The following is a 23433-nucleotide window of genomic DNA, read 5'->3' on the forward strand; positions in this document are numbered from 1 at the left end:
AATCCCATATCACATAGATAATTTTTTCAGAGCTGTATCTTGTATTTGCCATTGATCAACAGCCAGGGAAAAAACCTGCCATGAGCAGTTTGGAATCTCAGTTACAGATAATAAATTTTACTCTTTTACTCCTGTTTATTGGTTCAATTTCTGCCAAAAAGCAGAGATGTTTATACCAATTTAAATATTAGATGGATTAATGTATGCTGTTCAATGTAAATGTGCTTAGCAATCTCGTTAGCTTTATTGCTTGTGTCAGGAATAAAAAAAAAAAAATAGACATTACAATTAATTTTTAGTCCTGCTTTTAGTTTTCTAAGACTTCAGAGCAGTTGAATTGGACATCTTCTGATCAGATCTCACTGCTTAAAGAGTATTGTCTTCAGCTACAAATCTCCATACAGGGTTTGCTGTGGTTGTTGCTGTGTCTTTCTCTCTCTGTGGTGGGAGAGAAGGACATTCTCTCAAAAATCAAGGATGTGCTAAAGGAAAAGGCTTAGGGGGGAGGGGAGAATATGACTGGTCCTTGTCATGCATTCAGCCAAACACTTGAGGATAGGCAAAAGGCATTTCCCAGTTCTGGATCTACAGAAAAATGGATCCCACAGGTAAATGGGTCCCCGTGTCACTTTGTCACCAACCTTCCTCAGATATCACTTTGATCATGACTCTCCACTATGTAGAAATTTCCCACAGGGAAGAAAGGTGTTGTTGAAACTGAAAGATTAGTTTATTGAAAAGCCATTTCCCAACTGTCTCTGTTTATTATCCAGCATTTCCACGAGGAGCTGGCACTGCAGATGGTGGTCAGCACGGGTATAGTGAGAGAATCTGTCTTCAGATATGCCTGGTTCTTCTTTGAGCTCCTGGTAAGATTTGATGGCAATATTTTAAAGAAAGTTAATGGTAAGATTCGGGAGGTACTCCAGACACAGATTTAATCAAGTGGTTACCCATTTAGCTATCCATCCTCTGTGAAAAGGAGAGGCCCCAGTTAATGGAAGTACAACTAAAGTATTTTCCATATGCAACCCAATTCCCCACTGACAGCTGATAATGGCAACATACTGCATGAAGTACGTGCACAGTGGTGCACAACTTGCAGAAGGCTGAAAGGAAGACGGACATCAAACTGAGCCTTCCTTGTCTGTGAACCTGTCCCTGTGTTTTCCACTTTGCTAACAACAAGGGGACAGTGACAAGGCTCCCCATGCCTACAGTTTCACAGAGGAGATGGTTGTGAGTGGAAAAGCATACTGATTTCCACTGGCAATGTATAGGTAACCCAACAGCAGGTCAAGAAATAAGAATTCACTCTCAAAGTGTCACTCTCTGTCTGTCATCATGAAAGCCAGTAGTTGTGAACAGCAGTATTCCAGAGGAGATGCAAAGGACTGGGAAGGGATTCTAATTTCAGGTGCTGAGAGTAGACAACTGCATGAACATGAATAAGAATCAGTGTCTATATTTGAGTATGGCTCTCTTGTTATCATTGCCAGTACATGTGGGATTTATCACAGCAGCCCTGAGAAAGTGAGAGTGATTACATTCAGGGAAAAACAAGTAGGCAATCTAACTCGCATCAACTCATTTGAAGAATTTTTACCTCCATCTTGGGCATTTTTTAGATATCTTTTCTTCTGTTTTGCAGATCAAGAGTATGGCTCAGTATGTTCACAACATAGACAAGCAAGACAATCCACGAAGAAGCCGGTTCTCCAGTCGCTTCAAAGATGATATTACCACTATAGTTAGTGTGGTTACTTCAGAGATTGCTGCACTTATAGTCAAGCCACAGAAGGTACATGCATGAAATAAGTGCCATGGCTCCTTGCTACTTGCACTGTCTTACACTGAGCCATGCTTAATCCCTTTTCACTTTCAGTGGTGTCATTGGAATTAGACAAAACCAAGGCAGTATCCTCGTGTGGACCTTAAACAAGAACTGTGGCTGTGCAAAGGGCAGCCTTTTGCTCCCCTGGCAGACAGTTTGTTTTTATGAAGCTCAGTTACCCAGCCTGCTTCTTGATTTGGATGCAGGATGAAGGGGTAAATCTCCTTTTCCACTGATGAGAAGGGCTGGACACCCACTTTCAGTGGCAATGCTGCTTTGTGCTAGGTTAGTAGGGCATCACACTGGAGCCCAAACAGGGCTTATTCCTTTTATTCCCCCTTTCCTGTTACCCTCCGTCCTACTGCATCATGTTTTTATCCACAGTTGACTTTCCTGATAGAAGTGGACTATGCAATATGAAGGGAGTATTCCTCCTGAAGGTTGCAAAATCCATCCACAAGTGCTTTTGCCACAGATCTCTTTAAAGAGGCACTGGCCACATGAAAATTAAAGACAAGAAATAAGCCCTTAGTCCCATTAAATTTTTTCTCCCAATATGTTTAAACAAGTTGCACTGATAAAACCACTTATAAAGTTGAAAGGATCATCACAAAATATAATTTTTATTTTATATTGATACTAATACTGTCAGTTTATATCACTGATGTCACTGTGCACTGGCCAGTTGGCAAAGTTAAGGTCACAAATAGGCACTGAGTGACTGTTCAGTTTTTTCCAGAGATTTGTTTTTATGCCCTGGAGCTGCCAAATGCACTGTACTAGCCCCTCAGTGTGCTCTGCCACAGGGCAGACCAGGCTGGGTCATTTTTAAACCTGCTTAGTTACCTGATCTACTTTTCCATGTGTGCCCCATCGTGTTGTTGAAGAGCAGGTTGAGGAGCAGAAACTGGAAATGGGTCAAGACTATTCTCTGCCCAAGAGATTGTCACTGTACACCAAGAAGTTATTCCTGAAGCTTTGCCCTTTTATTTGATCCTCTGGTGTGTTTCCATGATAGCCATGTGCAGTGAAATTGTTTCCATATAGATGGTTTTTTTAATACATTGCAGTGACTTCTTTTTTTTTTTTTAATACATTGCAGGGTAGAAATTTGTTACATTAAAAATGTTTTCATGGAACTATAACTTTTGCCAAGAGTTTTTTTTATAGCTTCCTCACAAGAAATACATAGGGTTTTATGGACTGTTAACTCAATTTGATTTTGATAGAGTGAGTGTATAAAACCTGATTACGTGTGAAAATCCTACTGCAGTGTTTGCAGAATTAGGGCCATTGCAGTAGTTAATGTGTGTCTGATTTTTAACTCTAAGCAGTAATACTCCATGTGTTAATATATGGCTGAGCATGTCAGATTGCCCTGTGATTCTACAGTGATATGTCTGGAATATTTTATCCTACCCAGTCAGGTAGTGGAACACTAATTTTTTCTTTGCAGTAAAAAAAACATTTTTCTGTGTAAATTCCAGATTGTTGCTGAACAGCAACAAAAAGGTTGAAAAATGAAAAATGAAATCACATCCACCCTGAGGCACTGCACACCTGTTCTCACTAGTCAGATACTCAAGTAGAAACAACATTTTTCTCAGTCATCTCCTGTCAGTCTTGAGTGAGCCTACCTGAGGGCTCTGGGCATTAAATGTTTGCAAATCCTACAGGCACTTCCACAATTTATCTTGAACTATATATGCTGCAGAGTTTTTATTATTCAGATTGGTGTGTTTGAAGTAACTGTAGCCTTATTTTAAAGGACATATGCAGATCTTTGTGATTTTTATTTGGGGGCTGGGTCCAGTTTCAAGCATGTGAGAGCTTAGCTGCTGAATAGTGAAACCCACAGATTCATCTTATCAGTACTTTTTTATTATCAGATTTATACTTAAAAATTCTAAACAAAACTGCAGAGCCAGTGCAGGTTTTTATTAATATTTTAAAACAATATTTTATGTTTTAAGTACCTGAAACAACATTCTCTAATATGAGAGGTTCAATTGAAAATTAAAAAAAAGGCATACGCAGCTTTGAAGCGCATAGGGAATTCTCTTTCATTGTTGTCAGCCAAAAGTTTGCGTGGGTAAACTGTTGTTCATTCATCCTGTGATATTCCTCTGTGAAAGCTATAGCAGTGTAAATAATTTACAGAAATGATGTTGTACAGTTTTGAAAACTTAAACTGGAGAACTGAAAAAACTTGTCCAGTACATTTCATGAGATGGTTCTGGAAACCGTGGCTTCCACTACTTTTTAACGATTCTGAAAATTCTTTGATCTTTATGTAAATTTTATATATCATAACTGCAATTCTCTTGAAATTTTGTTGTTTTTCTTTAAGGAAAGTGATCAAGCTGAAAAAATTAATATCAGCCTGGCATTTTTCTTGTACGATCTCCTTTCTTTAATGGACCGAGGATTTGTGTTTAATCTCATCAAACATTACTGTAATCAGGTAAGCACCATGCATGATTAGGACTGCATTTGGCTTATGACTAGTCCAATGTTCTGTTAGTTTCATTTATCCATCAAGATCGTTGGAGCTGTGTTAAAGGGCCAGGTAAATTTCCTATTTCATATGCAGACGCTTTAAACCTCTTTTGATGTGTGGTCTGCAGAAAAAAAAAATTAATGGAGGTTAAGATGCTTTCAAAAATGTCATACCTTGCACTGCTGAAGAGCATCCAGGGAGCCATTTTTCTTCCTTTTACTGTTCACATTTCCTAGCAGCAGGGTCTGCAAACCATACAGAGCTTTTGGACTCGGTCTTCTAGTGCACTGCTGTGACAACAGTATTTAGATTTGGATGGATTTAGATTTAGATTTAGATTTTGGATGGATTCAATCCATCTCTCTTCTTGTTTTGCAAGCCTCCCAAAATTAAAAATAAATGACGATGTTTTATTTGGAGGGGAAAATTTTCCTGTTTTTTTACCTGATGTATCTGTTGTTGTCTTTTGCCAAAGGAAGGCCCCTGTCACAAACTGGCTTTCCTAGAGTGTGTGTCACACTCCACTGATGTCATTGTTGATATGACAGGAAATGGCAAGACTACTGATGCTCTGTGTTGCCTAGCAGAACTATTTATGAGCTTGCCACACACTCAGCGGAGTTTTGTTTGGTTTCATCTTCGTGTTATGCAAAAGGGAAAAAATACTGTATGTTTTTCTTTTGGGAGGATAAAAACCCAAAGAATTTATTGTCTCTTGGGAAGTTGGTAAGTCAGCCAGGGAGGAGGGAGAGAGACACAACCACAGCCAAACGAAGAGCAGCTAATGGATGGAAACTAATTAGGTACAGGAGCCATTAAGCATTTTAATGCTGGGCTATTTGTCTATTTTTGTTTCAGGAAGCAGGATATTTCACAGCATGGTAGTTTAAATAGCGCATGCCTATCACATGACACCTTTTTTGTTTGCTTTCCTAGCTCTCAAACAAGCTGAATTCACTCTCCACCCTGATTTCCATGAGGCTAGAATTCCTGAGAATCATTTGCAGCCATGAGCATTACCTCAATCTGAACTTCTTCTTCGTGACCTCTGTATCTGCTCCAACATCCCCTTCTCCCTCCCTATCCTCACAGGTAGGTATCCATTAGACAAAATTGTATGAATGTCATATGAAGCACACATATAGAGAAAGACTTTTGTAGTCCTGTATTCAAACACTTAGGTTAAAACTAGTCACTGGGTCAGGGAGAACAACTTCTTGAAAGAAGAGGAGGAAAATACAAAGACAACAAAACTTCATCTACATCAGTTAAAACTTAGCATGATGCAGATCTGTGCATCTCTAGAAACATGCAAACAGAAAACTACTGTTAAGGTAGACATACAAGGTCTGAAAGGAACATGACTCATAAGGCTCATTTGCAGGCACACCTATATCCCATCCTTATACAATCACTATTCCAATATCTGTTTTGGAGAATTATGGCATAGCAAACTTTCTGACAGATCAGTAACAGTAAATAATATTTTTCTGGAGTTTTTACTGGCCTTAAAAGCAAAGCATGGAGGTCTTAGGGTCACAATTTCTCTATAGTTTTACTTAATGCTAACCCTGGATATCAGAGAACTAGAAATGGGACTCTTTGGCTTGTGGAATTAAAAAGAAGCCAGTGTAGCTCTTGCAACTAATTCTAGCAAGTCAAAGCTGAGCAGACACCTGTTTAATCATTCTTTCAATCAACATCATCAACTCTTTTTTTCCTTTAGGAGTAAACTATGAAGCGCAACCTGAGCAAATCAATAGGGCTTTTGTGGCCCTTGAGTGATTTAATACATTAGCAGACCACCCTTGCAGTAATTTTGATCTGTTTGCAGGAGAACTGCCCAACTAGAGTTAGGTTTTCAGTAAGAAATGTGGCCTCATGAGTAAATCTTTTGGAATTCTTGGAGAGAAACCAAATTCATTTAACTGGATGCTCTACACTTCAACATTATTCCACACAAACACAGTACAGCCCGTGCCTGTCTGATTGAGGTTGAAATGGGAGTGGACTTGAGTAGGTGAATTCAAAATATGGGGCTACTCAGAGACAGGAGTTTCATTTGACCCCATGTGCTGGAAGACAGCTGCCACAGTGTGGTATACTGCTACTTCATGTGTGTATTTTCCGGGACTGGTCCCAGGTGACTGACAGAAATATTGGGAGACAATTTTGAAGAGTATAAATTAAAAGCAAAATTTGGACTCATAAGCCCTAGTAGCTGCACTGGGGAGTAGAATCTAAGACTTATGCTTACCCGATCAGGGCACAAAACCATTTGAGGTGACCTGTGGCACAGCCCTATGATTGGAGAAGCTAAGAAGTTCACAGCACATATATAGCAGCAACTTTCCGTTCCTGAACTGGCAGTATATCTGTCACAGCCATAAGTTACAGCAGTCTGAAGGCTGCTTTGAATTATGCCAGCTGCTAGCAAGCTCAGCTAAAGACTTTCAGGATGAAAGGAAACACTGTTTGCACATCTTTCCTGACCTTATTTTTATGCTGGAGATCATGAAGGCTGAAGAAGGCACAGTGCAGAACTGACAATGAGTTCCCTCCTAATGCAGGGGCACCGTCCTGCTGTATGGTGCCCAATGACTGCTCTGCAACAGAATAATTGTAAACATGGAGAAAATTCTGACTTTTTGTCCTGTTGTCCGTACTAATGAGTATAGGGTAGGAATTTTATATCTCAAAAAATGTCTAATTAGCTTCTCACACAGAATGGAAAGGATTAGTTTGCATCCTAGCAAGCAACTCATTTGAAATAAAATGCTTTTTGTTCCACACCTGGGTGTTTTCCTCCAAAATGTCCCATCTTCTTTGATTTTTTTTTGTCTTTGATTTCCCTCTGGTAGAGATTTTCCATTAGCTACATGGACTGTGAGTACAATATGTCAAAGAAGCTTTGATTTCAGTGATCATCCTTTAACACCTGTGATACACTTCTGCAGAATTCTAGCTCCTGCTCCAGCTTCCAGGACCAGAAAATCGCTGGTATGTTTGACCTCTCGGCCGAATACCGTCAGCAGCACTTTCTGACCGGATTGCTTTTCACTGAGTTGGCAGCAGCGTTGGATGCAGACAGTGAGGGGTGTGTATTCCAATTTGCAGATTTTAGAATGAGATTTGGTCTTGGTATCACTCTTGGCAAGGTTGTGGTTTGGTTCCAGCATAGTCCTGTTTCACCTGCTCCTCTCTGTGGGTCACTGTAATGCAGCATATAACCCAGTCATTGTTTCATCAGCAGTATTCTGGTCCCAGTGAATAAAAATGTACTATTTGTTGCAGTAGTGCTGACTAATTCACAATTTGAAAGCACAGCTTAAAACTTCAGTTACTCTTATCTGTAAGCACCTCTACCTTTGTCTGAGTTTAAGAATTTAACTGGACTTTGGCTGGAGTCTGATGCTTTTCTTTAAGCACCTCTCTTGATCGTATTGAATTTTTATGGAAAGTTTGAAAGACTTGGGTGCTTTTTGATTGTGATAAAGTGGCTTGGAGATACAATATCTTTTGCAGGGAACGTGAGTCTCTATTCACAATGGAAGAAATTATTTAATGAATATTTATGTATTAATTTCTGTCTTTCACTCTGTGTCTTAAATCTTTGATTTGTAACTAATTTGTTCATGACCCATTAATGGAGCTCATGCATGTTTTTTGTGTTAACAGGATTAGTAAGGTCCAAAGAAAAGCCGTCAGTGCTATCCTTAGCCTGCTGAGTTCCCATGACCTAGACCCATGTTGCTCAAAAAAAGAGGTGAAGATTAAAATCGCAGCTCTCTACCTCCCTTTGGTTGGTATAATTTTGGATTCACTGCCTCAACTTCATGATTTTACAAGTAAGATCTTCTTCATTTTGTTGTTTGGTTGGTTGGTTTGCTGGGGTTTTTTTCAGCTTGTTAACAGTGTCTTGCCTAAACAATCTGTCAAATGTAAAAATTGATCACACCAAGTACAGAAATGCTCCACAGTCTAGTAAGGTCAAATATTTCTTTACTTAGATGTAAACTGTATTTTTAAAGACAGAAAAAAATTCAGTATCAAGTGAGTAGGCCAGATTCAAATTCAGCAAATGATAGGCCAGAGATGTAAGTATTCTTGCCTGTCTCTTAGTGTAGATACTAGCTTACTGCAAATAAAGACTGCAAGACCTGCAAGATATTTGTTGAATATTTTGAATATCACCAAGCCCATGGATGGTGTGTACATTGACCCTTCTGTCTGAAATTGACAGAAACTAGCTTTTTCCAGTGTTGAGAAGCTCTAATGTAGCTTTGAACTTCAAAGGCAACATCACGTTTTCTGTTGCCTTTGCTTTTAATTTAGCTTCTCTGAACACCTGGAGTTTGTTTGACATGTGTCCTTCCCTTATGTTTATTTAACAATTTGGCAGCCTTTGCAGATGGCCACAATCTGCCTTGCTAATGCTGCTCCTATTTCACTGCTTGGTACATCAGCCAGACCAACAGCCTCAGGGATGAAGGTGCCAAATATTTTGCTAGGTTATAAACTGGTGGAAGGCTGTGGCATTGTGAATGTCATTCATGCAGTTGTTTCACTGCTCCTGAAGTTCCAATGGGATATTTCAAATCTAGTTTCAGATGCCCGCAGTGGAAAGGGACGCACAGGAAACCCTGAAGAAGAACAAGAGTCTGCAGGTGCAATCAATCAAAATGTGGCCCTTGCCATTGCAGGGAATCAATTCAACCTCAGGAGCTCTGGACTGTCCCTGATGTCCCTGGTATGTTCACAACTCTGCCAGTCTTTCTTACATCTGTTTTCCTTTTTCTTTTTTTTACCCGTGTTTTCCTTTTGTTGCCACTAAGAACTACAGCCATGAGAAACTTCATTCCTCTTTCCTCTGGTCCCAGATAATGCCCCATATTCCTCCTGTCATGTCCTCCTCTTCTAGTCCTTTAATTACTCCTTACCATACATAGTTTCACTTTGTCTTCCACAGGCCTCTACCCACACCCAAACTGGTCTCACTTCCAGATTAGCAAATGCCACTATGACTCTTCCACTGCCTCCCAGTCCCAATCTCACCTGAATCGCTTAACCTAGGACACAATAACCTTTATTCTCTTTCTCTCTTTCTTCATATTTTTTTTATTTGGCTGACACAACTGCATGGCAAGAAAGGACCAAATAGTTACAGAGCATTTTTTCTATGTTATTGTAAGGCAATCAACATACAAGCATCTAGCAAGCAATGCTCTTGTGCTTCTTTCTTTCACATGCATGCAATTGGTCCTGTCACTAGTTATACACATATATATTTTAAAAATCAATCAGTATAACCTAGATTAAAGAGGTTAAACTTTCAGAAGTCCAGATTTTATTTCACTGCAATTTAAATAACATTACCTGAATTACCTGCCTCTTTTTTTTTTTTTTTTTTGCTTTCAACTGACATTTACTTTATCTTCTCCTAGCCCTACAGACAGAATGCTACATTAGGGCCTGATACTACTCGCAACCTTTTGATCTGTTTCCTGTGGATCATGAAAAATGCTGATCAGAATCTAATACAGAAGTGGATTGCAGACCTTCCATCCATGATGCTGAACAGGATTCTAGACCTCCTCTTCATTTGTGTCTCATGCTTTGAATACAAGGTATGTGAAACATGGCCTGATGTTGTTGTCCTGTTTTGGTTTAATTTTTTTCCTTCTATTCTTGCTATCCAGGGGTAATCTGTTACTGACAATTTTTAAATTAACTCTTGTCTAATCTGTACTAGAAATGGGCAAATTAGTTAACACAAAATAATGTAGCAAACAAGACTCAGTCAAAACCTTTGAGGAAGTCCTATGTAGTTGGCTTACACTGATTATTTTCCCTTTCCTGGAGGCTTGAGGGCTATTTTTGGTGGACAGTATAGTGACAACTCAGGTAGGTTCTGGACAAGACACTAAGAAACACCTAGGGCTGAGCACCAGGATTCCCCTCTCTGACAGATTATTTATGAAACAAATCAAAAAACCTTCTCTCTGACATTAATTTCTCTCTCTGTAGCACTGACTGTGTTTATAAGTGATACACATACTACTCATCTGCAACATTTAATCAGCCTTTATACAACTGTCAATCATATGACTTGTCTACTGCCCCTCTTACCAGTCTCTCATGTTGTGTTGTGGAGATGTCCAAAGATGAAGGCATTGAGGTTGATTGGTTTAACTTTACTTTCAGGGCAAACAAAGCTCAGATAAAGTTAGCACTCAAGTGCTCCAGAAGTCCCGAGATGTTAAGGCCCGACTAGAAGAAGCTTTGCTGAGAGGTGAAGGAGCCAGAGGAGACATGATGAAGCGCTGCAGAATACCAGCTGGTACTTCATAGCCCTGCACCCCATGTCTTTTGGCAGGATCTCAAGAGGCTGTGGGCATCAATGAGTTTGTTGGGGTTTATGCATACTCCCCATTTTCATCCTGATGTTTTTCACACGCGGACCTTTCCCTTGCAGACCTTTCTTAGTTTTGCTATTGATAAAAGTATCATTAGCTTTTAACTACGCAGAATGAAGCTAGGACTGAGCTCTTTTCAAGTGCAGAAAATGAGGCCAACTAAAAAGTTTTAAGATATTCTGAGAAATTATGTTAGTGTCTAATCAAGAGCCAAGAAATGGTGTCAAAACTATCAGTAAGAACACATTGCTCGTATAAAGAATGTTGATTCGTTTTATAAAAGGAATAATTTGTGTTGTGGTCTTTGAAGACTTTAAGCAAATTAATGTTCTAAAATTCCCGGACAAAAAAAAATAAAAATTATAGGATCCTATCATTTCATTAGAGCCCTGAGGCTGTAAAGTTCAATGGTTTTAGTCCTGACAGACATGTATCTTCTTATTTCAGTCAGCTATCAGACTTCAGGTGTCCCCTTTTGCTTTAATCTCACTGATGCATGTTGCATTTTTAGGGAATGACAGATCAGCAGGGATAAATGAAAACCTGCGCTGGAGAAAGGAGCAGACTCACTGGCGGCAGGCAAATGAGAGACAAGATAAGTAAGTAATTTAATAAATACATATTGCTTTTATGAGAGCCAAACTGTATGGGTCTTTAATGTTTTGTCCTTGATCCTAGGGTGTTCTATTACAAAATCAGGAGTTTCAATCTTTTCCCACTTTCAAAAAGAAAGAAATAGAAAATATTTATGTAGCACAAGTATCCAACTGTCTTTATGACACAACAGATTGATCACAAATACTTGAACAAGAAGTTTATGTGGCTATCTACATATTTTTTCCTCCTTATTAACAGTGTGTTAAACACTGGTTATTGATGCAAGTTTTATCAATTACTCCACAGAGGCTAACTGTGACATTTATTTTGGTGTTGGTATTGTTCCTCACTATATACAGTACTGTGGTAAGAGCTTTGACACATGAAATCAGTTGAGCTGGGTTTGACATGCAATGTTAAAATTGAGAATGGTTACCAGCAGGAGTAAGGGAAAATATTTCTGTAGCAAATATTTTTCTTATTGCAGATTTTAAGTTAGGATGTCTCAGGATGTTTCACCTTACCAGCACTGTAGAGCAATAGACAAGTCAGCATCTATGTTTACAGAAAATGTAAACAGGAGTCATTTGTGTTACTAGCAGCATTTTCATATAGTACGTGCTAAGTTTCAATAATCCTGGAACTTCTGGTTTTCCTAAAGAAGGTGTGTCGTTTGTCCATAGATGCCTGCTTGAATTTCAAGTATCTAAGCAGTCCACTGTCCAGCAGAGACAGTGTGAGCTCCCATGATATCCTTCACCATGTGTGAACTGGAATTGATAACACTGGCTTCTGCTATGCAGCTGCTACATTGTTGTAGCCTAGTACCCATCCATGATTATCACATTTGCTGTTAAACATAAGATTGTTAATTTGAAATTTAACCATACTTTTAAAAACTAGTCCTTCCACCTTCTGTGCTAGATTGAAAGATTCCTTCCTTAGCCCTCCTGAGAATTATCTGATTGGGCTCAAAAGGATGGCTCTTTTCTGTTTTTCTTTTGGGGTAAAACTCTCCTGAGCAGCAAAGGTACAGCAGAAAAGCCACAGATTTTGTAGTTTCTCAGAACTGTGATTGTAAGGGTGCTGGTCCAGCTACCGAAATGGCCCTTAGGAACTTTGGCTCAAGTCAGAGCAGACCTCCTCTTTGTGTTTCTGGCACAGAAGAGATCTCTGATAACACACTTTTGTTAGAACCTGCACCTATGGTTAGAGCATTTAGCTGCAGATGAGATGTGTCCCAGGCCTTGTCCTTATGTCTCAACCAGGAGGGTATCATGCATTGCATTACCACCACCTTCTGTCTTTTAGAAATGTTTCAGACCTCTCTTAAATGCCCTGGGGCACTACTGTATTGACCCTGCAGCTGTTGGACACACTGTCTTAGGTTGTCAACAGTCTCAAGAATCAATGTTCTAAATTGCCTACATTAAACACTACCTACATTAAACATTGCTATGGCAATGAAGCAATTTCACCTGTGCCCAAGCCTGCTATTTTTGCTTTTTTTCTGGAACAATTGGATGAGTTGCCTTTATTTCATTTGAGTTTTAGTGTCCTGCTACAGGCAGTGCATCATGAAATTACTGCATAGCTTATTGAAATGAACCATGATACTGAGGGCAGAGTGGCCATTACAGACTGCTATTAAGGAAGGAGAAACATCTATCAGAACCATCCAGAAGCCTAGTTTTCAGGTGTCCCTTTTGGGACTTCTGCAATTCCAGCTGTCTTCATTTGACTCTTTAGTTCTGAAGAAACATTTAATTATTTTCTCTTATGGAATTGTTCAGAATGGTATTTTTTGCATTTTGACTTTCTTTAAACAGCAGACTGTCTAATTCTTAGGGTACTTTCTGCATGCTTAATTAAAACTTCTTTTTTTCAGGACAAAAGCTGAGCTAGATCAAGAAGCTCTGATCAGTGGAAACCTGGCAACTGAAGCTAACCTGATTATTCTTGATATGCAAGAGAACATTATCCAGGTGGGAAACAGCAGAGCTGGCTTTGTACCAACCCCTGCTCCCTCAGAAGCCAGTGGAAGCAAGATTAATTTTTCCTTTTGTGTCTCAGGCAGTGCAAAATGTTTTAATTAAAGATCTGTAAACTTGTATAGTCTGGAAGGGGGAAGAAAAATAATTAATTAATCCGAAGATTAATTGGCAGCTGCCTTCCTCACGCTGCTGCCACTGGCCCCTTCTACTGTAGAGCATTGCACTACTGTGAATGAAAGAGAAATACACTGCTTTGTCTTCAGTAGATACTGTGGAAAGCCTGTTCCACTGTGTCTACTATTATCCTGGAGTTTGGAGTGGATGAGGGAAGAAAAATCTTCATTTATGCTAGATACCAGTAATTTGGAACTGGACTGCTGGGTGGCCATTAGGCATACTTGCATGTATGATACTGAGACACAAGGATTTAACTTTGACTCCCACAGTGTGCTCAGTTCAGAAAAGTAACTTCCACCTGCGTGGAGCTTTTCTGAAAATAGATATACTCCTTAGAACAATGTAATGAGCACAACTTCCTTATGTTCTAGGGGTCAGATATTATAAAATTTCAGAGGTATTTTAAAAGCAGTGGAACCATGATCATTGACTCTGCTTAACTTGTTCTCCTGCATTAAAAGGTTCACTCCAAATTCATGGGTATGGGAATACGAGTGTTGGAGCAACATGTATATTCATACATAGTAAAGAGAAAACTTCTTTCTTGAATGAATGTTAGTGAAAAAGAATTAACTATTATGCTCCTGTAGTACTGTTCATTATTTTCACATGACACCACTCATAGCATCTAGTTTCTCCACTGTTTGGGTTATGGGTTTAATGAGAGCATACCAGCATGCCTATTTAGCCTAGGAAATCAGAACATGAGAAGGCAAGGAGAAGGATGGTACCTGCCAACCAGAGGATCACTCCCTGATCTTGAGGTGTATGAAGGATTGCACAAGTGTAGGCTTCAAGGCTTCCAGAGTCACCGCAGAAGCTGGCTGAGCTTAAAATGCTTTGGAGGATCCACAGATATTGAGATATTTTGGGGACATATTTCCTTTTGTTTTCCTGATCACTACAAAAATATTTTGAAATTCCTCTGAAGTAGATGTTAAATGAAAAAATTGCAACCTCCAAACTCCTGGATATGACTCATTGTCAGGAGAGCAGAACTTCAGTTCATATGTGCCACTTCATTGCTAATTACCTCACGCAATTATTGTTGGTTTTCTCCTCCACGTGTAGGCAAGTTTTGCAGCAGAGTGCAGAGACAATCTTTTGGGAGGTGTTTTGAAGGTCCTGGTAAATTCCCTTGGCTGTGATCAGAGCACCACTTACCTGACTCACTGCTTTGCAACTCTCAGAGCACTCATTGCTAAGGTACACTCTTGACATATTTCTGTTTCCATGCTTCCAATCAAGTTATTCCAATTTCAGGCTTCCAATCAGGAGGAGCATTTCTAGAGCAGAGTTGTGTGAATTTACTTAACTCTATTCCCTTGGCGTTCATTAAATATGCTTTGCATATGTAAATTGAGAGGTTATTTCATTGATGACAACATGGAATAACTGAATCTGAATAATCTTGACGTTTTAGCAGTGTGTTCTTGAATACAGAAGATTTACTAACAAAAATGTAAAAAAATCCACTCATTATATTTCAAATACATTAGGAATCTCTGTGCTGGGAATTAGGCTGATTTCCTAAAGTCAAATTTGTATTATTTTATCAGGACTAATTTCCCACCAGCTGGGCAGCAGAGAAAGGTAATGAACTCATCAGAGATCAGGAGGGTCATTCTAGGCTTCTACTTCTAAGATAGGCTGTAAAATTCTAGATAGATTCTAAGATGCTGGTAGATCTCATCTTCCTTTTGCCTAAGCTAAGGCAAATCCTAATCTCTCTTTCATTTCTGTATCCACAATAATAAAAAATAATCTTCAAAATGTATATGAAAACAGAATTTAAGCCAACATTTTTATCAAATGGGTTATAATGGAGTCAGTGTCTCATTAGGACTCTCTATTACCTGGTTAAGATTTATTTTCCTGCAAATAAGAGCAGGTTCATAAAGGAGAAATCCATTAAATATTTTTTCACCTAAGCAATTTTAAAACACAAATAACAAACAGGATAGACCTGTCCAATTAATGCCTATCTGGTGTTAAATGCAGATTGGCTGGCAAAACAGGGTAGTATTACAGGGTAAATATCTGAGTAGTTATGAAACTCGTAATTATGTTTTCATTGTCCTTTATGTTTGAAAGGGTAACTTCCAACTCCAGTAATGAATTTTGTGAAGCAATTGTTATTCTCATTGAAATAGATCTTCTAGTTAAGCTGACTCGGTTCTGTATTTTATGAAGCAATAATTCCAATTGTTTCTATTGCAGTGTAGGTATACAGATGTTATTTTACAAATAAAAATGATAGAACTCTCTGCCAGCAGGCTTGTAATAGAAGTTAGACATAAAACAGTGAGATACTGAGGTGAAGAAAGGTTGAGAACTGGGAAATGGGCCTGCAAATGAGAAATAGTATCCTGTGTTCTGTTCACACACCTTTATCAGGACCTTTATATACGTCCCATATACGTATATACAGGGGTGGTGCCTCTGTCTATGGTGAGTTTCTTAAGATGGTTGTCCTGGCCCCTGAGTTTATTGTCTACTATAAGCAGTGTGGAGATACTGTAAAGGAGGGCAGTGAATGCTGGGCACTGCAAGTTTTGTGGCACACCACAGGAGGAAGAACACAGCTGGGAAAGGGTAGGGCATTGTTGTAAAAAGATAGTAATTTCTCTTCTGTTTAAGGAAGTGTTTGCATATTTTATCAATGTATTCTCAAAATAGCAGCTCTTTTAAGTATTTGCAGTAAATGGTGTTTTCAAAAGCTCCTGGAACCATGGGACTCAGGAATTATTTTATTCCTTCTCTTTCTACTGCTCTTTTTCTAACACAGGACTTCTCTTAGGCTTTAAAATTGAACCTTATGAATCACAGGAATCTTAAATCCAGAAAAAACAAAACAGCCTAACCAACCAAAAAACAAACAAAAAACCCCCCAACAAAACAAAAAAACCAACAAAACCTCAAAACATAGTTTTGCAAACTATTTTTTGTCACAATCCTGTGATTTTTGTTTGCTAAGCTAACTGCCAGAAACCAGAGCAATAAACTTTTTCTTCTCTATCACCCTCAGTTTGGAGATTTCCTTTTTGAAGAGGAGGTTGAACAGTGTGCAGACCTGTGTCAAAGAGTTCTCCATCACTGCAGCAGCAGCATAGATATCACACGGACTCAAGCCTGTGCCACTCTTTATCTCCTCATGAGATACAGCTTCAGCTCTACCAGTGTAAGGCCTTGAGAACTGCCATATGTTTCGTACCACCTTTTTTTGTGACTTACTGAAACTAAAACTGAAGTTGTGGTAGCAGGTGGAATACATCTACTGATAGTCACATGTCAGCTCTTTCGCACATTTGAGACAGAAGTGCTAGAAGTGTAGAGGTAGAGTAATTTTAATTATTGTTCATTACTTTGTTTAGGAGAATGTGATTTTTCTTGCAGCATCTGTGAATACATCTTCAAATGGACCAGCACTGAGACTGGGGACCAGTCTCTGATAGCAGGGACTATGCAATGCATAAGCAATACTATTAATTTTGTTACATTTGTTGGTTTTTTCACTCCTGTGTCACAACTACTTAAACTTAGACTAGTTCTATTCTAATGCAGTTACAACCTTGGTAGAATTGCTCTATGCTTGTAGTGATGGGAATTCTGTAGATTCTCTGGAATGGGTTAAAAATTCTCAGGTTTAGGCTCTGATTCTTATTAAACAAAAGGAGCAAAATACATATGCTATGCATATAGGTTCACAGTGTCCCAGCATGAAAGGACACGCATTAACGTTTTGGACAGCATCTTATCTTACACAGAACTTTCTTCCTTCATCGATACTTTAAAAGCCTTAAAGATGTAAGAAGTGTTGGCTTTGCAGGAGAAAAATGTGTGCCTCTGAGACACCATGATCAGCAAGGAGTAGTTTATCATCATGTGAAACCCTCGGAGGCTTTAGACCTCCCAGAGCTGTTCCCAAAACATTTTCCCAGTCCTGCTTCCTTTTCTTCTCCTCTGGGTGGCGTGATCTACACACCCACTGGTCTGTGCAGAGCTGGAAAGATGTGCTTCTGACTTCCCCTTGTCTCAAGCAAGCACATGCATTCCAAGGTACATTCTGCACCAAAATACAGGCATGTCAGAATTAGGGAACTTGGGCTTAACTAAGTAAAAGAGGACTGGCTTTGGTGCACCAGAGTCCACCCATGTGAGCCGTGGCTCTAATGCACTCAGTGTGGGCAGGAGGATGTGGGCTTGGATTATACAGTAGACAGAGCTGTGTGAACTGATGTGTACAGCGCAGTGCAGCCGTCATTGTCTAATGTTTTATTTTTTCTTCTTCAAGAATTTTGCAAGAGTGAAGATGCAGGTGACCATGTCACTAGCCTCTCTGGTTGGCAAATCACCTGAGTTTAATGAGGAATTCCTTCGACGATCCTTACGAACCATTCTAGCCTATGCAGAAGAAGATGTGGATATGCAGGCAACTCTGTTTCCTATTCAGGTCAAATCTTTTATGACTTTATCAGGAGCTTCTACATAGGAAAGTCCTTCATCTTCCACAGCAATGAAAATAAGGATGCAGGGATTATTGCATGAGTTTATTTCTAACACAACAATAAGCAGGGCAGAAGTGTAGGACATAATTCCCTAGTTCCACTTAAAGTGCATTACAGAAGAATTATCCATTATGTTTGTGTATAACTTTCTTCTAGACACCAGCAGGAGCTATAGCCTGCAACAGTTTTCCAAGAAGGACTTTGATTCATTGTATTTTCAGACAAGTAGCATGATGGAAACTTCTCCCCCTTTTTCAGTTCATAAGGCAGCAGTAGCAATAATGAAATACATTTCAGAAAACCATCTAGACACTTTGCCATAATGCCTACACTATCTCAGCTTGTGCTGAGGACTTACAAAAATATCTGCTTTGTTTTCAGATCACAGATTAATTAAAGCTGAGCATTGTCACATAGGTTTTTGGTTTTTTTTCATTCAGGGATAATCTGATAAAAGAATTACAGCTCAGTTTGATTAATTGTGTGTACAAGATTAGCTGTGTCAGCAATCTTTGCTGCACTGAATAGAGATGGAAATATGTATCTTGTAAAAATTCATCATCCTGACTTTTCTGTGGGTAAAAGGGACTAAAAGAGAGGAACATCATGTGATGCAGATGCTGTTCTTCTTCTAGAATAAAAAAAAACAACTGAGAAATGCATATTGATCTCTGTGTTACTGCAGGTAGAGGAGCTGCTGTGCAACCTGAACAGCATTCTGTCAGATACTGTGAAAATGAGGGAGTTTCAGGAAGATCCGGAGATGCTAATGGATCTCATGTACAGGTGAATCTATAGACTTGGATGGAAGGATGGTACTGAAGAACCCAAAAAAATCTTGCATTCAGCAGTTATACTCTCCTCATAGCCCCTCTGTGTCATGCCTAAACCTGTATACTGGCTTATTTTGCACTGCACTTAGTGGATTATACAGAATAAAGACAGGGATGTCTCCTTCCATCCAGCCCAGCAGAGAGTCACAAAGATTCTTTCTGTTATTTGAGGAGTTATTGTTTACATCTTCTTTCTCCCCTGTGTTGTTAGAATTGCCAAAGGATATCAGACGTCTCCTGACTTGAGGCTGACTTGGCTGCAGAACATGGCAGAGAAGCACACCAAGAGGAAATGCTACACAGAAGCAGCCATGTGTCTGGTCCATGCTGCAGCACTGGTGGCAGAGTACCTCAGCATGCTCGAAGATAGAAACTACCTCCCAGTGGGCAGTATCACCTTTCAGGTAAGAAGAGGCACACCAGATGTGGCAGCATAAGGCTGTGACAGCCCGTTCCCATGTGTGCATTTCTTCTTGTGTTGAGTAGAAATGCAAGCATGGGAAAGAAAAGCTAAAATGGTAGAGTATCCATCATCACTCTTGTTCAATGATTTATTCTTACTGATGAAAATTGGTACTTTTAGTTCCTGTCTGTCTCTAGCTTCTATTTCCAGCAGCTGCATGCTGTAATCTCTTGTTTACTAAGTAGAACCCCTCTATTATCACATGCCTCTTCCTAGAGCTATATTGCTTATTGTCCTGGCTGAGAGGACCAGGAGAGAAAAAAACCTGCCTGGGACACCACCAGCAACAGCCAGCCTGTTGATGTGGGGTTATAGTGGGAAGCAGCTGAGCCCCTGCTCCCCATTAAAATGGGGAGGAGAGGATGGCTCAGGTGACCCAAATGGACCAATCACAATATTCCTTCCCATGGTGGTCAGTATAAAATGGGTCCCAAGAGAGCCCACTGGAGGCTTCTCTAGCTGGTGTGTTAGCTGGGTTAAGGCCTGGCTACTGCTCCTGCTGTCCCCCCCTTTCCTCACTGGAGAACATCATTCACCAAGACAAGTTGCCTTCTATCTTCTCAAGATGGACTATCAAGATGAACTGGCTTGGTTTCTCTAAGACAGTTGTGATCTGTCACTGAGACCTTGGACTTAGGCACCCCAATCTGATGCCCAGTCCAGCGCTGACTTTTCTGGTTCAGAAGTAAATATCAGCTGAGAAGGGCAAGCTTCATATTTTTATATAAATTTGTAATTTGCTATTACTACCTTACTAAACCCACCCCTGTTTTTAATTCCATCCTTAAAGTCTCTCCCTCTTGTTCCCCTCTTCATCTTCACTTGGGAGGGGAGGGTAGTGTGGAATAACAGAGCATCTGTCACAGAGCTACTCTCTAAAACCATGGCACGTATCAACTGTGACAAATGGATCTTTCAAACTTACTTCTCATAATCTAGGTAATTGGAGCTACTCAGTTATTTTGGGCGTATTCTCCAATACTTCGACTGTCCTCCATTTACTAACCAACACCCTTTTGGTTTATGAATGACACCATCACCATAGTCTATATACAGTCACATCAATGTCAAGTAAAAATTTGTCAACTTCTTTAAGCCTGGGAAGTGTCTCTCAGTTTCTCTGTCTAAAGATTCTGCTGATTCTTTTGGCATTGATGTGCTTTTTTACTCGGTAATACATTGATCTTTCCCAGAGGGTTTACTTGGGTTTCTTTTTCCACTATTTTTTTCTACATCATGTAGATGGAAGCTTAACTCTTTGTTTTTAGTGTTAAACATTTTGGAATGCCAATATTTATACTTAGTTATGCAGTTTTGGATACCCTTATCTGATCTGGCTTTCTGTGCAAATCAAGTTATTTTACTGTTGGTTTTTTTTTTTCAAAGATTATTAAAATTAGAAATGGCTGACCACTTAAATATTCCAATGAGTTGATGATTCCTCCTTTATCATTATTCTCTAAGACCAGTATAGTGTATGTACAGTGTTTGATGCAATGATTATGAATCTATCCAACTTATTAGTGGAAATATTTTGCAGATTCAACTCAGATGTTTTATAGACATCTACTATTTAGGTATTATTGCCTTTATGAAATTGTAATCTCTTCTAAAGTATCAAATTTCAATAATCTGGTGTTGATTCTGATTAATTACAATACCCTTAATTTTTCTTTAGTAGAATTTTGTATCTGTATTTTCCCCACTCTATCCCGGATGTGGACTGATAAACCTACTACTATCTGCTCATCTTGTTTACTTTTAAAAAAATGTGGGCCTCAAAGCATATTTCCTTCTCTGAAACTTCCTCAGTTTTCTAAAATGTGTAACAACTCAGTATTCACTACCTGAATACCACTTGCTTAGCTCTTTTACAGGATTGAGAAGCACGTTTTATGGTCCAGGGGATTTTGAAATGGCTAACAGTAGTAGGTGCAACACTCATCCTGTCTTTATATAACCATTCCACCAGAATTTTTATTTTCTGTTCAGAAAAGTAAATAATCATACCTCCTGTGGCTTTTTTTCGCTTCAGAACAGTAAATGTGAATGTAATTGAACCACTTTTGGTTTGTTTCCAGTTATTTTAGAGAACTGAAGTCTACTCTAGAAGGCACTAGGCAAGCAAAAACTTAAGTTTAAAAGCAGTGAATCAATCTCTCTCATCAAAATGCCTGTGTTTGCCAAAGGAAAAATTGCTCCATAGAAGAGAGGTAATGAAATGCCTAATGACCAGAAACTCAGTTGCACAACTCTTTATCTGACAGCATAATTTTGAATTTCAGTTTGCTCAATAACAATAATTAACTGTAATAATAACTTCGCATTTTTACAAAGTCTTTCACGATAAGAGCTCCCATTCAAACAGGTTTACATTTTATAACACCTGTGAAGGTCTTCTTCAGATGAGCTTGTTAAAAGGCAGAAACACCACTCAGACTGCCTCAGTCTTACCTGGAGTTCCCGATCTCATTCACTAAATCTTGTCCTATATTCATCTCAGATATGAAATAAACTAATATTGGTGATACACCTTTACTTGTAGAATTGTGGGTGATAATAGTGGGTATAAGAAGTGTTATCTTCTTTTTACAGAGGAATAAAATTAGGCAGCACAGGATTAAATCAGTTGACATAGGTCTTCTGTAGTGGCTGATAGCATTCAGAAAACTAACTTTCAGTAGTGTAACAGGTTTTGTTACAGTGTGCCAGACAGGACTGCATATGCTTCCCTCTGTGCAATCAAAACTATCACTGAAAATTAGAATGTGATCACTTTCAGTGAAAATTGTGAAGTTAATTTGTGTTTACACCAAATCCTCTTTGCAAGTGATAAGACAGGCTTAGAGTAGGAGCAGCATATGGACTGGCTTTAAAGCCACTTTATGTTACCACAGACAAGGACTTAGTGTGTGTGTGTCTACCTGCTGAGACACACAGCTAATAAGCCTGGGCTCAGGAATGGCCTAATGCCACTCTTGTATTAGGGATCTAGATTGCAGGCTACCTTAGCCATATCTAACGTGATGGTAAAGGCTGGGGATCAAGTAAAGCTCCTTGAGTTTACACAAATATTTTTCCCCTTAAAAGAAAACGAGGTTTGTGAAATCCAAAATAATTGCTGATGATATACATGGTAACTTGTTTAACTTGTGTATTGCCTTTTTTATATAAGGGACATATGAAAGTCTTCAGTATAAAAGGTAGATCAAGTCAAAAGGTGGGTGAGGTGCATCCACTTTGCAAAAGATCATGCAAACACCAGGAATCCATCATGAAGGCTCTTTCGTACTGGACTGTGTAGTCTGTAAAACATGGAAAAACATGCCTGACATTAGTTATTATAGGTTTAAATACTTTACTTTTGTAAAAATAAATCACTCCCTGAACTCTTTTCCTTTTTCTAAAAAAAAAAAAAAAAAAAAAAAGAGAGGGGGGGTGTTGGAGGTAGCAGTCCTACTGATAGAAAATTGAAAACCAGAAACTGAGCTGCAGCTCGGGTTGTGTGAGGTGTCCTAAGTACGTACCAGGGAGGCTAACTCTGCTTGAAGTCACCATCTTCATGAGACTGAGAGGTAAAAAGTGGCATGCATGTGATAAGCCAACCTGCAGTTTCCCTCTGGCTGAAATTCAGACATATTCTTAACTTCTGTGAATGCTGACCTGAGCTTTGTGCTTGGTGTTGAGGTGATGTGCATGCTAGGCACTGTGATGTCAGCATAAAGTAAATTTCACTCATGGAAAATAAATACATGCACAAAACCCAAGGAGGAAAGTCCCATGGTGCTAGTGATACGTGTTGCCAATTCTTTATCTGAAATATGATTAATAGTAACAGCCCTCAGTGTCTCTGCCATTTTATAAAGGTGTCTTTAAGACAGGCTGGCCAACTGGCATCTATCCTGAACTCAGACAAGCTGTCATTGCCAGTGTCTGCTGATATGACACACTATGACACTAATTTAACTCCTTCCCACTGCTAGCAAATCAAGGCTTTGTATTTCTGCAGCTGTTGAAAGTTACATATGCTAGTTCCATACTTTGTGTACACATATTATAATGTTCATTTACATGTATTTCTATGTATCTTATTTTTTTAATGTTGACTTCA

The 23433-nt window shown here is 39.1% G+C and overlaps 1 protein-coding gene across 1 annotated transcript in view; it reads left to right on the plus strand.

Annotated features, from left to right (window-relative positions):
* The window catches only part of DOCK8 (dedicator of cytokinesis 8), an 86785-nt gene that overhangs the window by 54933 nt on the left and 8419 nt on the right, over nt 1-23433 (plus strand). The window contains exons 24-39 of the mRNA XM_030466881.1: nt 774-869; nt 1652-1801; nt 4185-4298; nt 5271-5426; nt 7292-7431; nt 8013-8182; nt 8939-9084; nt 9779-9961; nt 10539-10674; nt 11262-11349; nt 13236-13332; nt 14590-14724; nt 16547-16699; nt 17813-17971; nt 18712-18812; nt 19071-19263. Coding sequence (XP_030322741.1) covers nt 774-869; nt 1652-1801; nt 4185-4298; nt 5271-5426; nt 7292-7431; nt 8013-8182; nt 8939-9084; nt 9779-9961; nt 10539-10674; nt 11262-11349; nt 13236-13332; nt 14590-14724; nt 16547-16699; nt 17813-17971; nt 18712-18812; nt 19071-19263 — 2217 coding nt within the window. The remainder of the gene's footprint in view (nt 1-773; nt 870-1651; nt 1802-4184; nt 4299-5270; nt 5427-7291; nt 7432-8012; nt 8183-8938; nt 9085-9778; nt 9962-10538; nt 10675-11261; nt 11350-13235; nt 13333-14589; nt 14725-16546; nt 16700-17812; nt 17972-18711; nt 18813-19070; nt 19264-23433) is intronic.

This window comes from Calypte anna, chromosome Z (genome assembly GCF_003957555.1).
Source record: "Calypte anna isolate BGI_N300 chromosome Z, bCalAnn1_v1.p, whole genome shotgun sequence".
Lineage (NCBI taxonomy): Eukaryota > Metazoa > Chordata > Aves > Apodiformes > Trochilidae > Calypte > Calypte anna.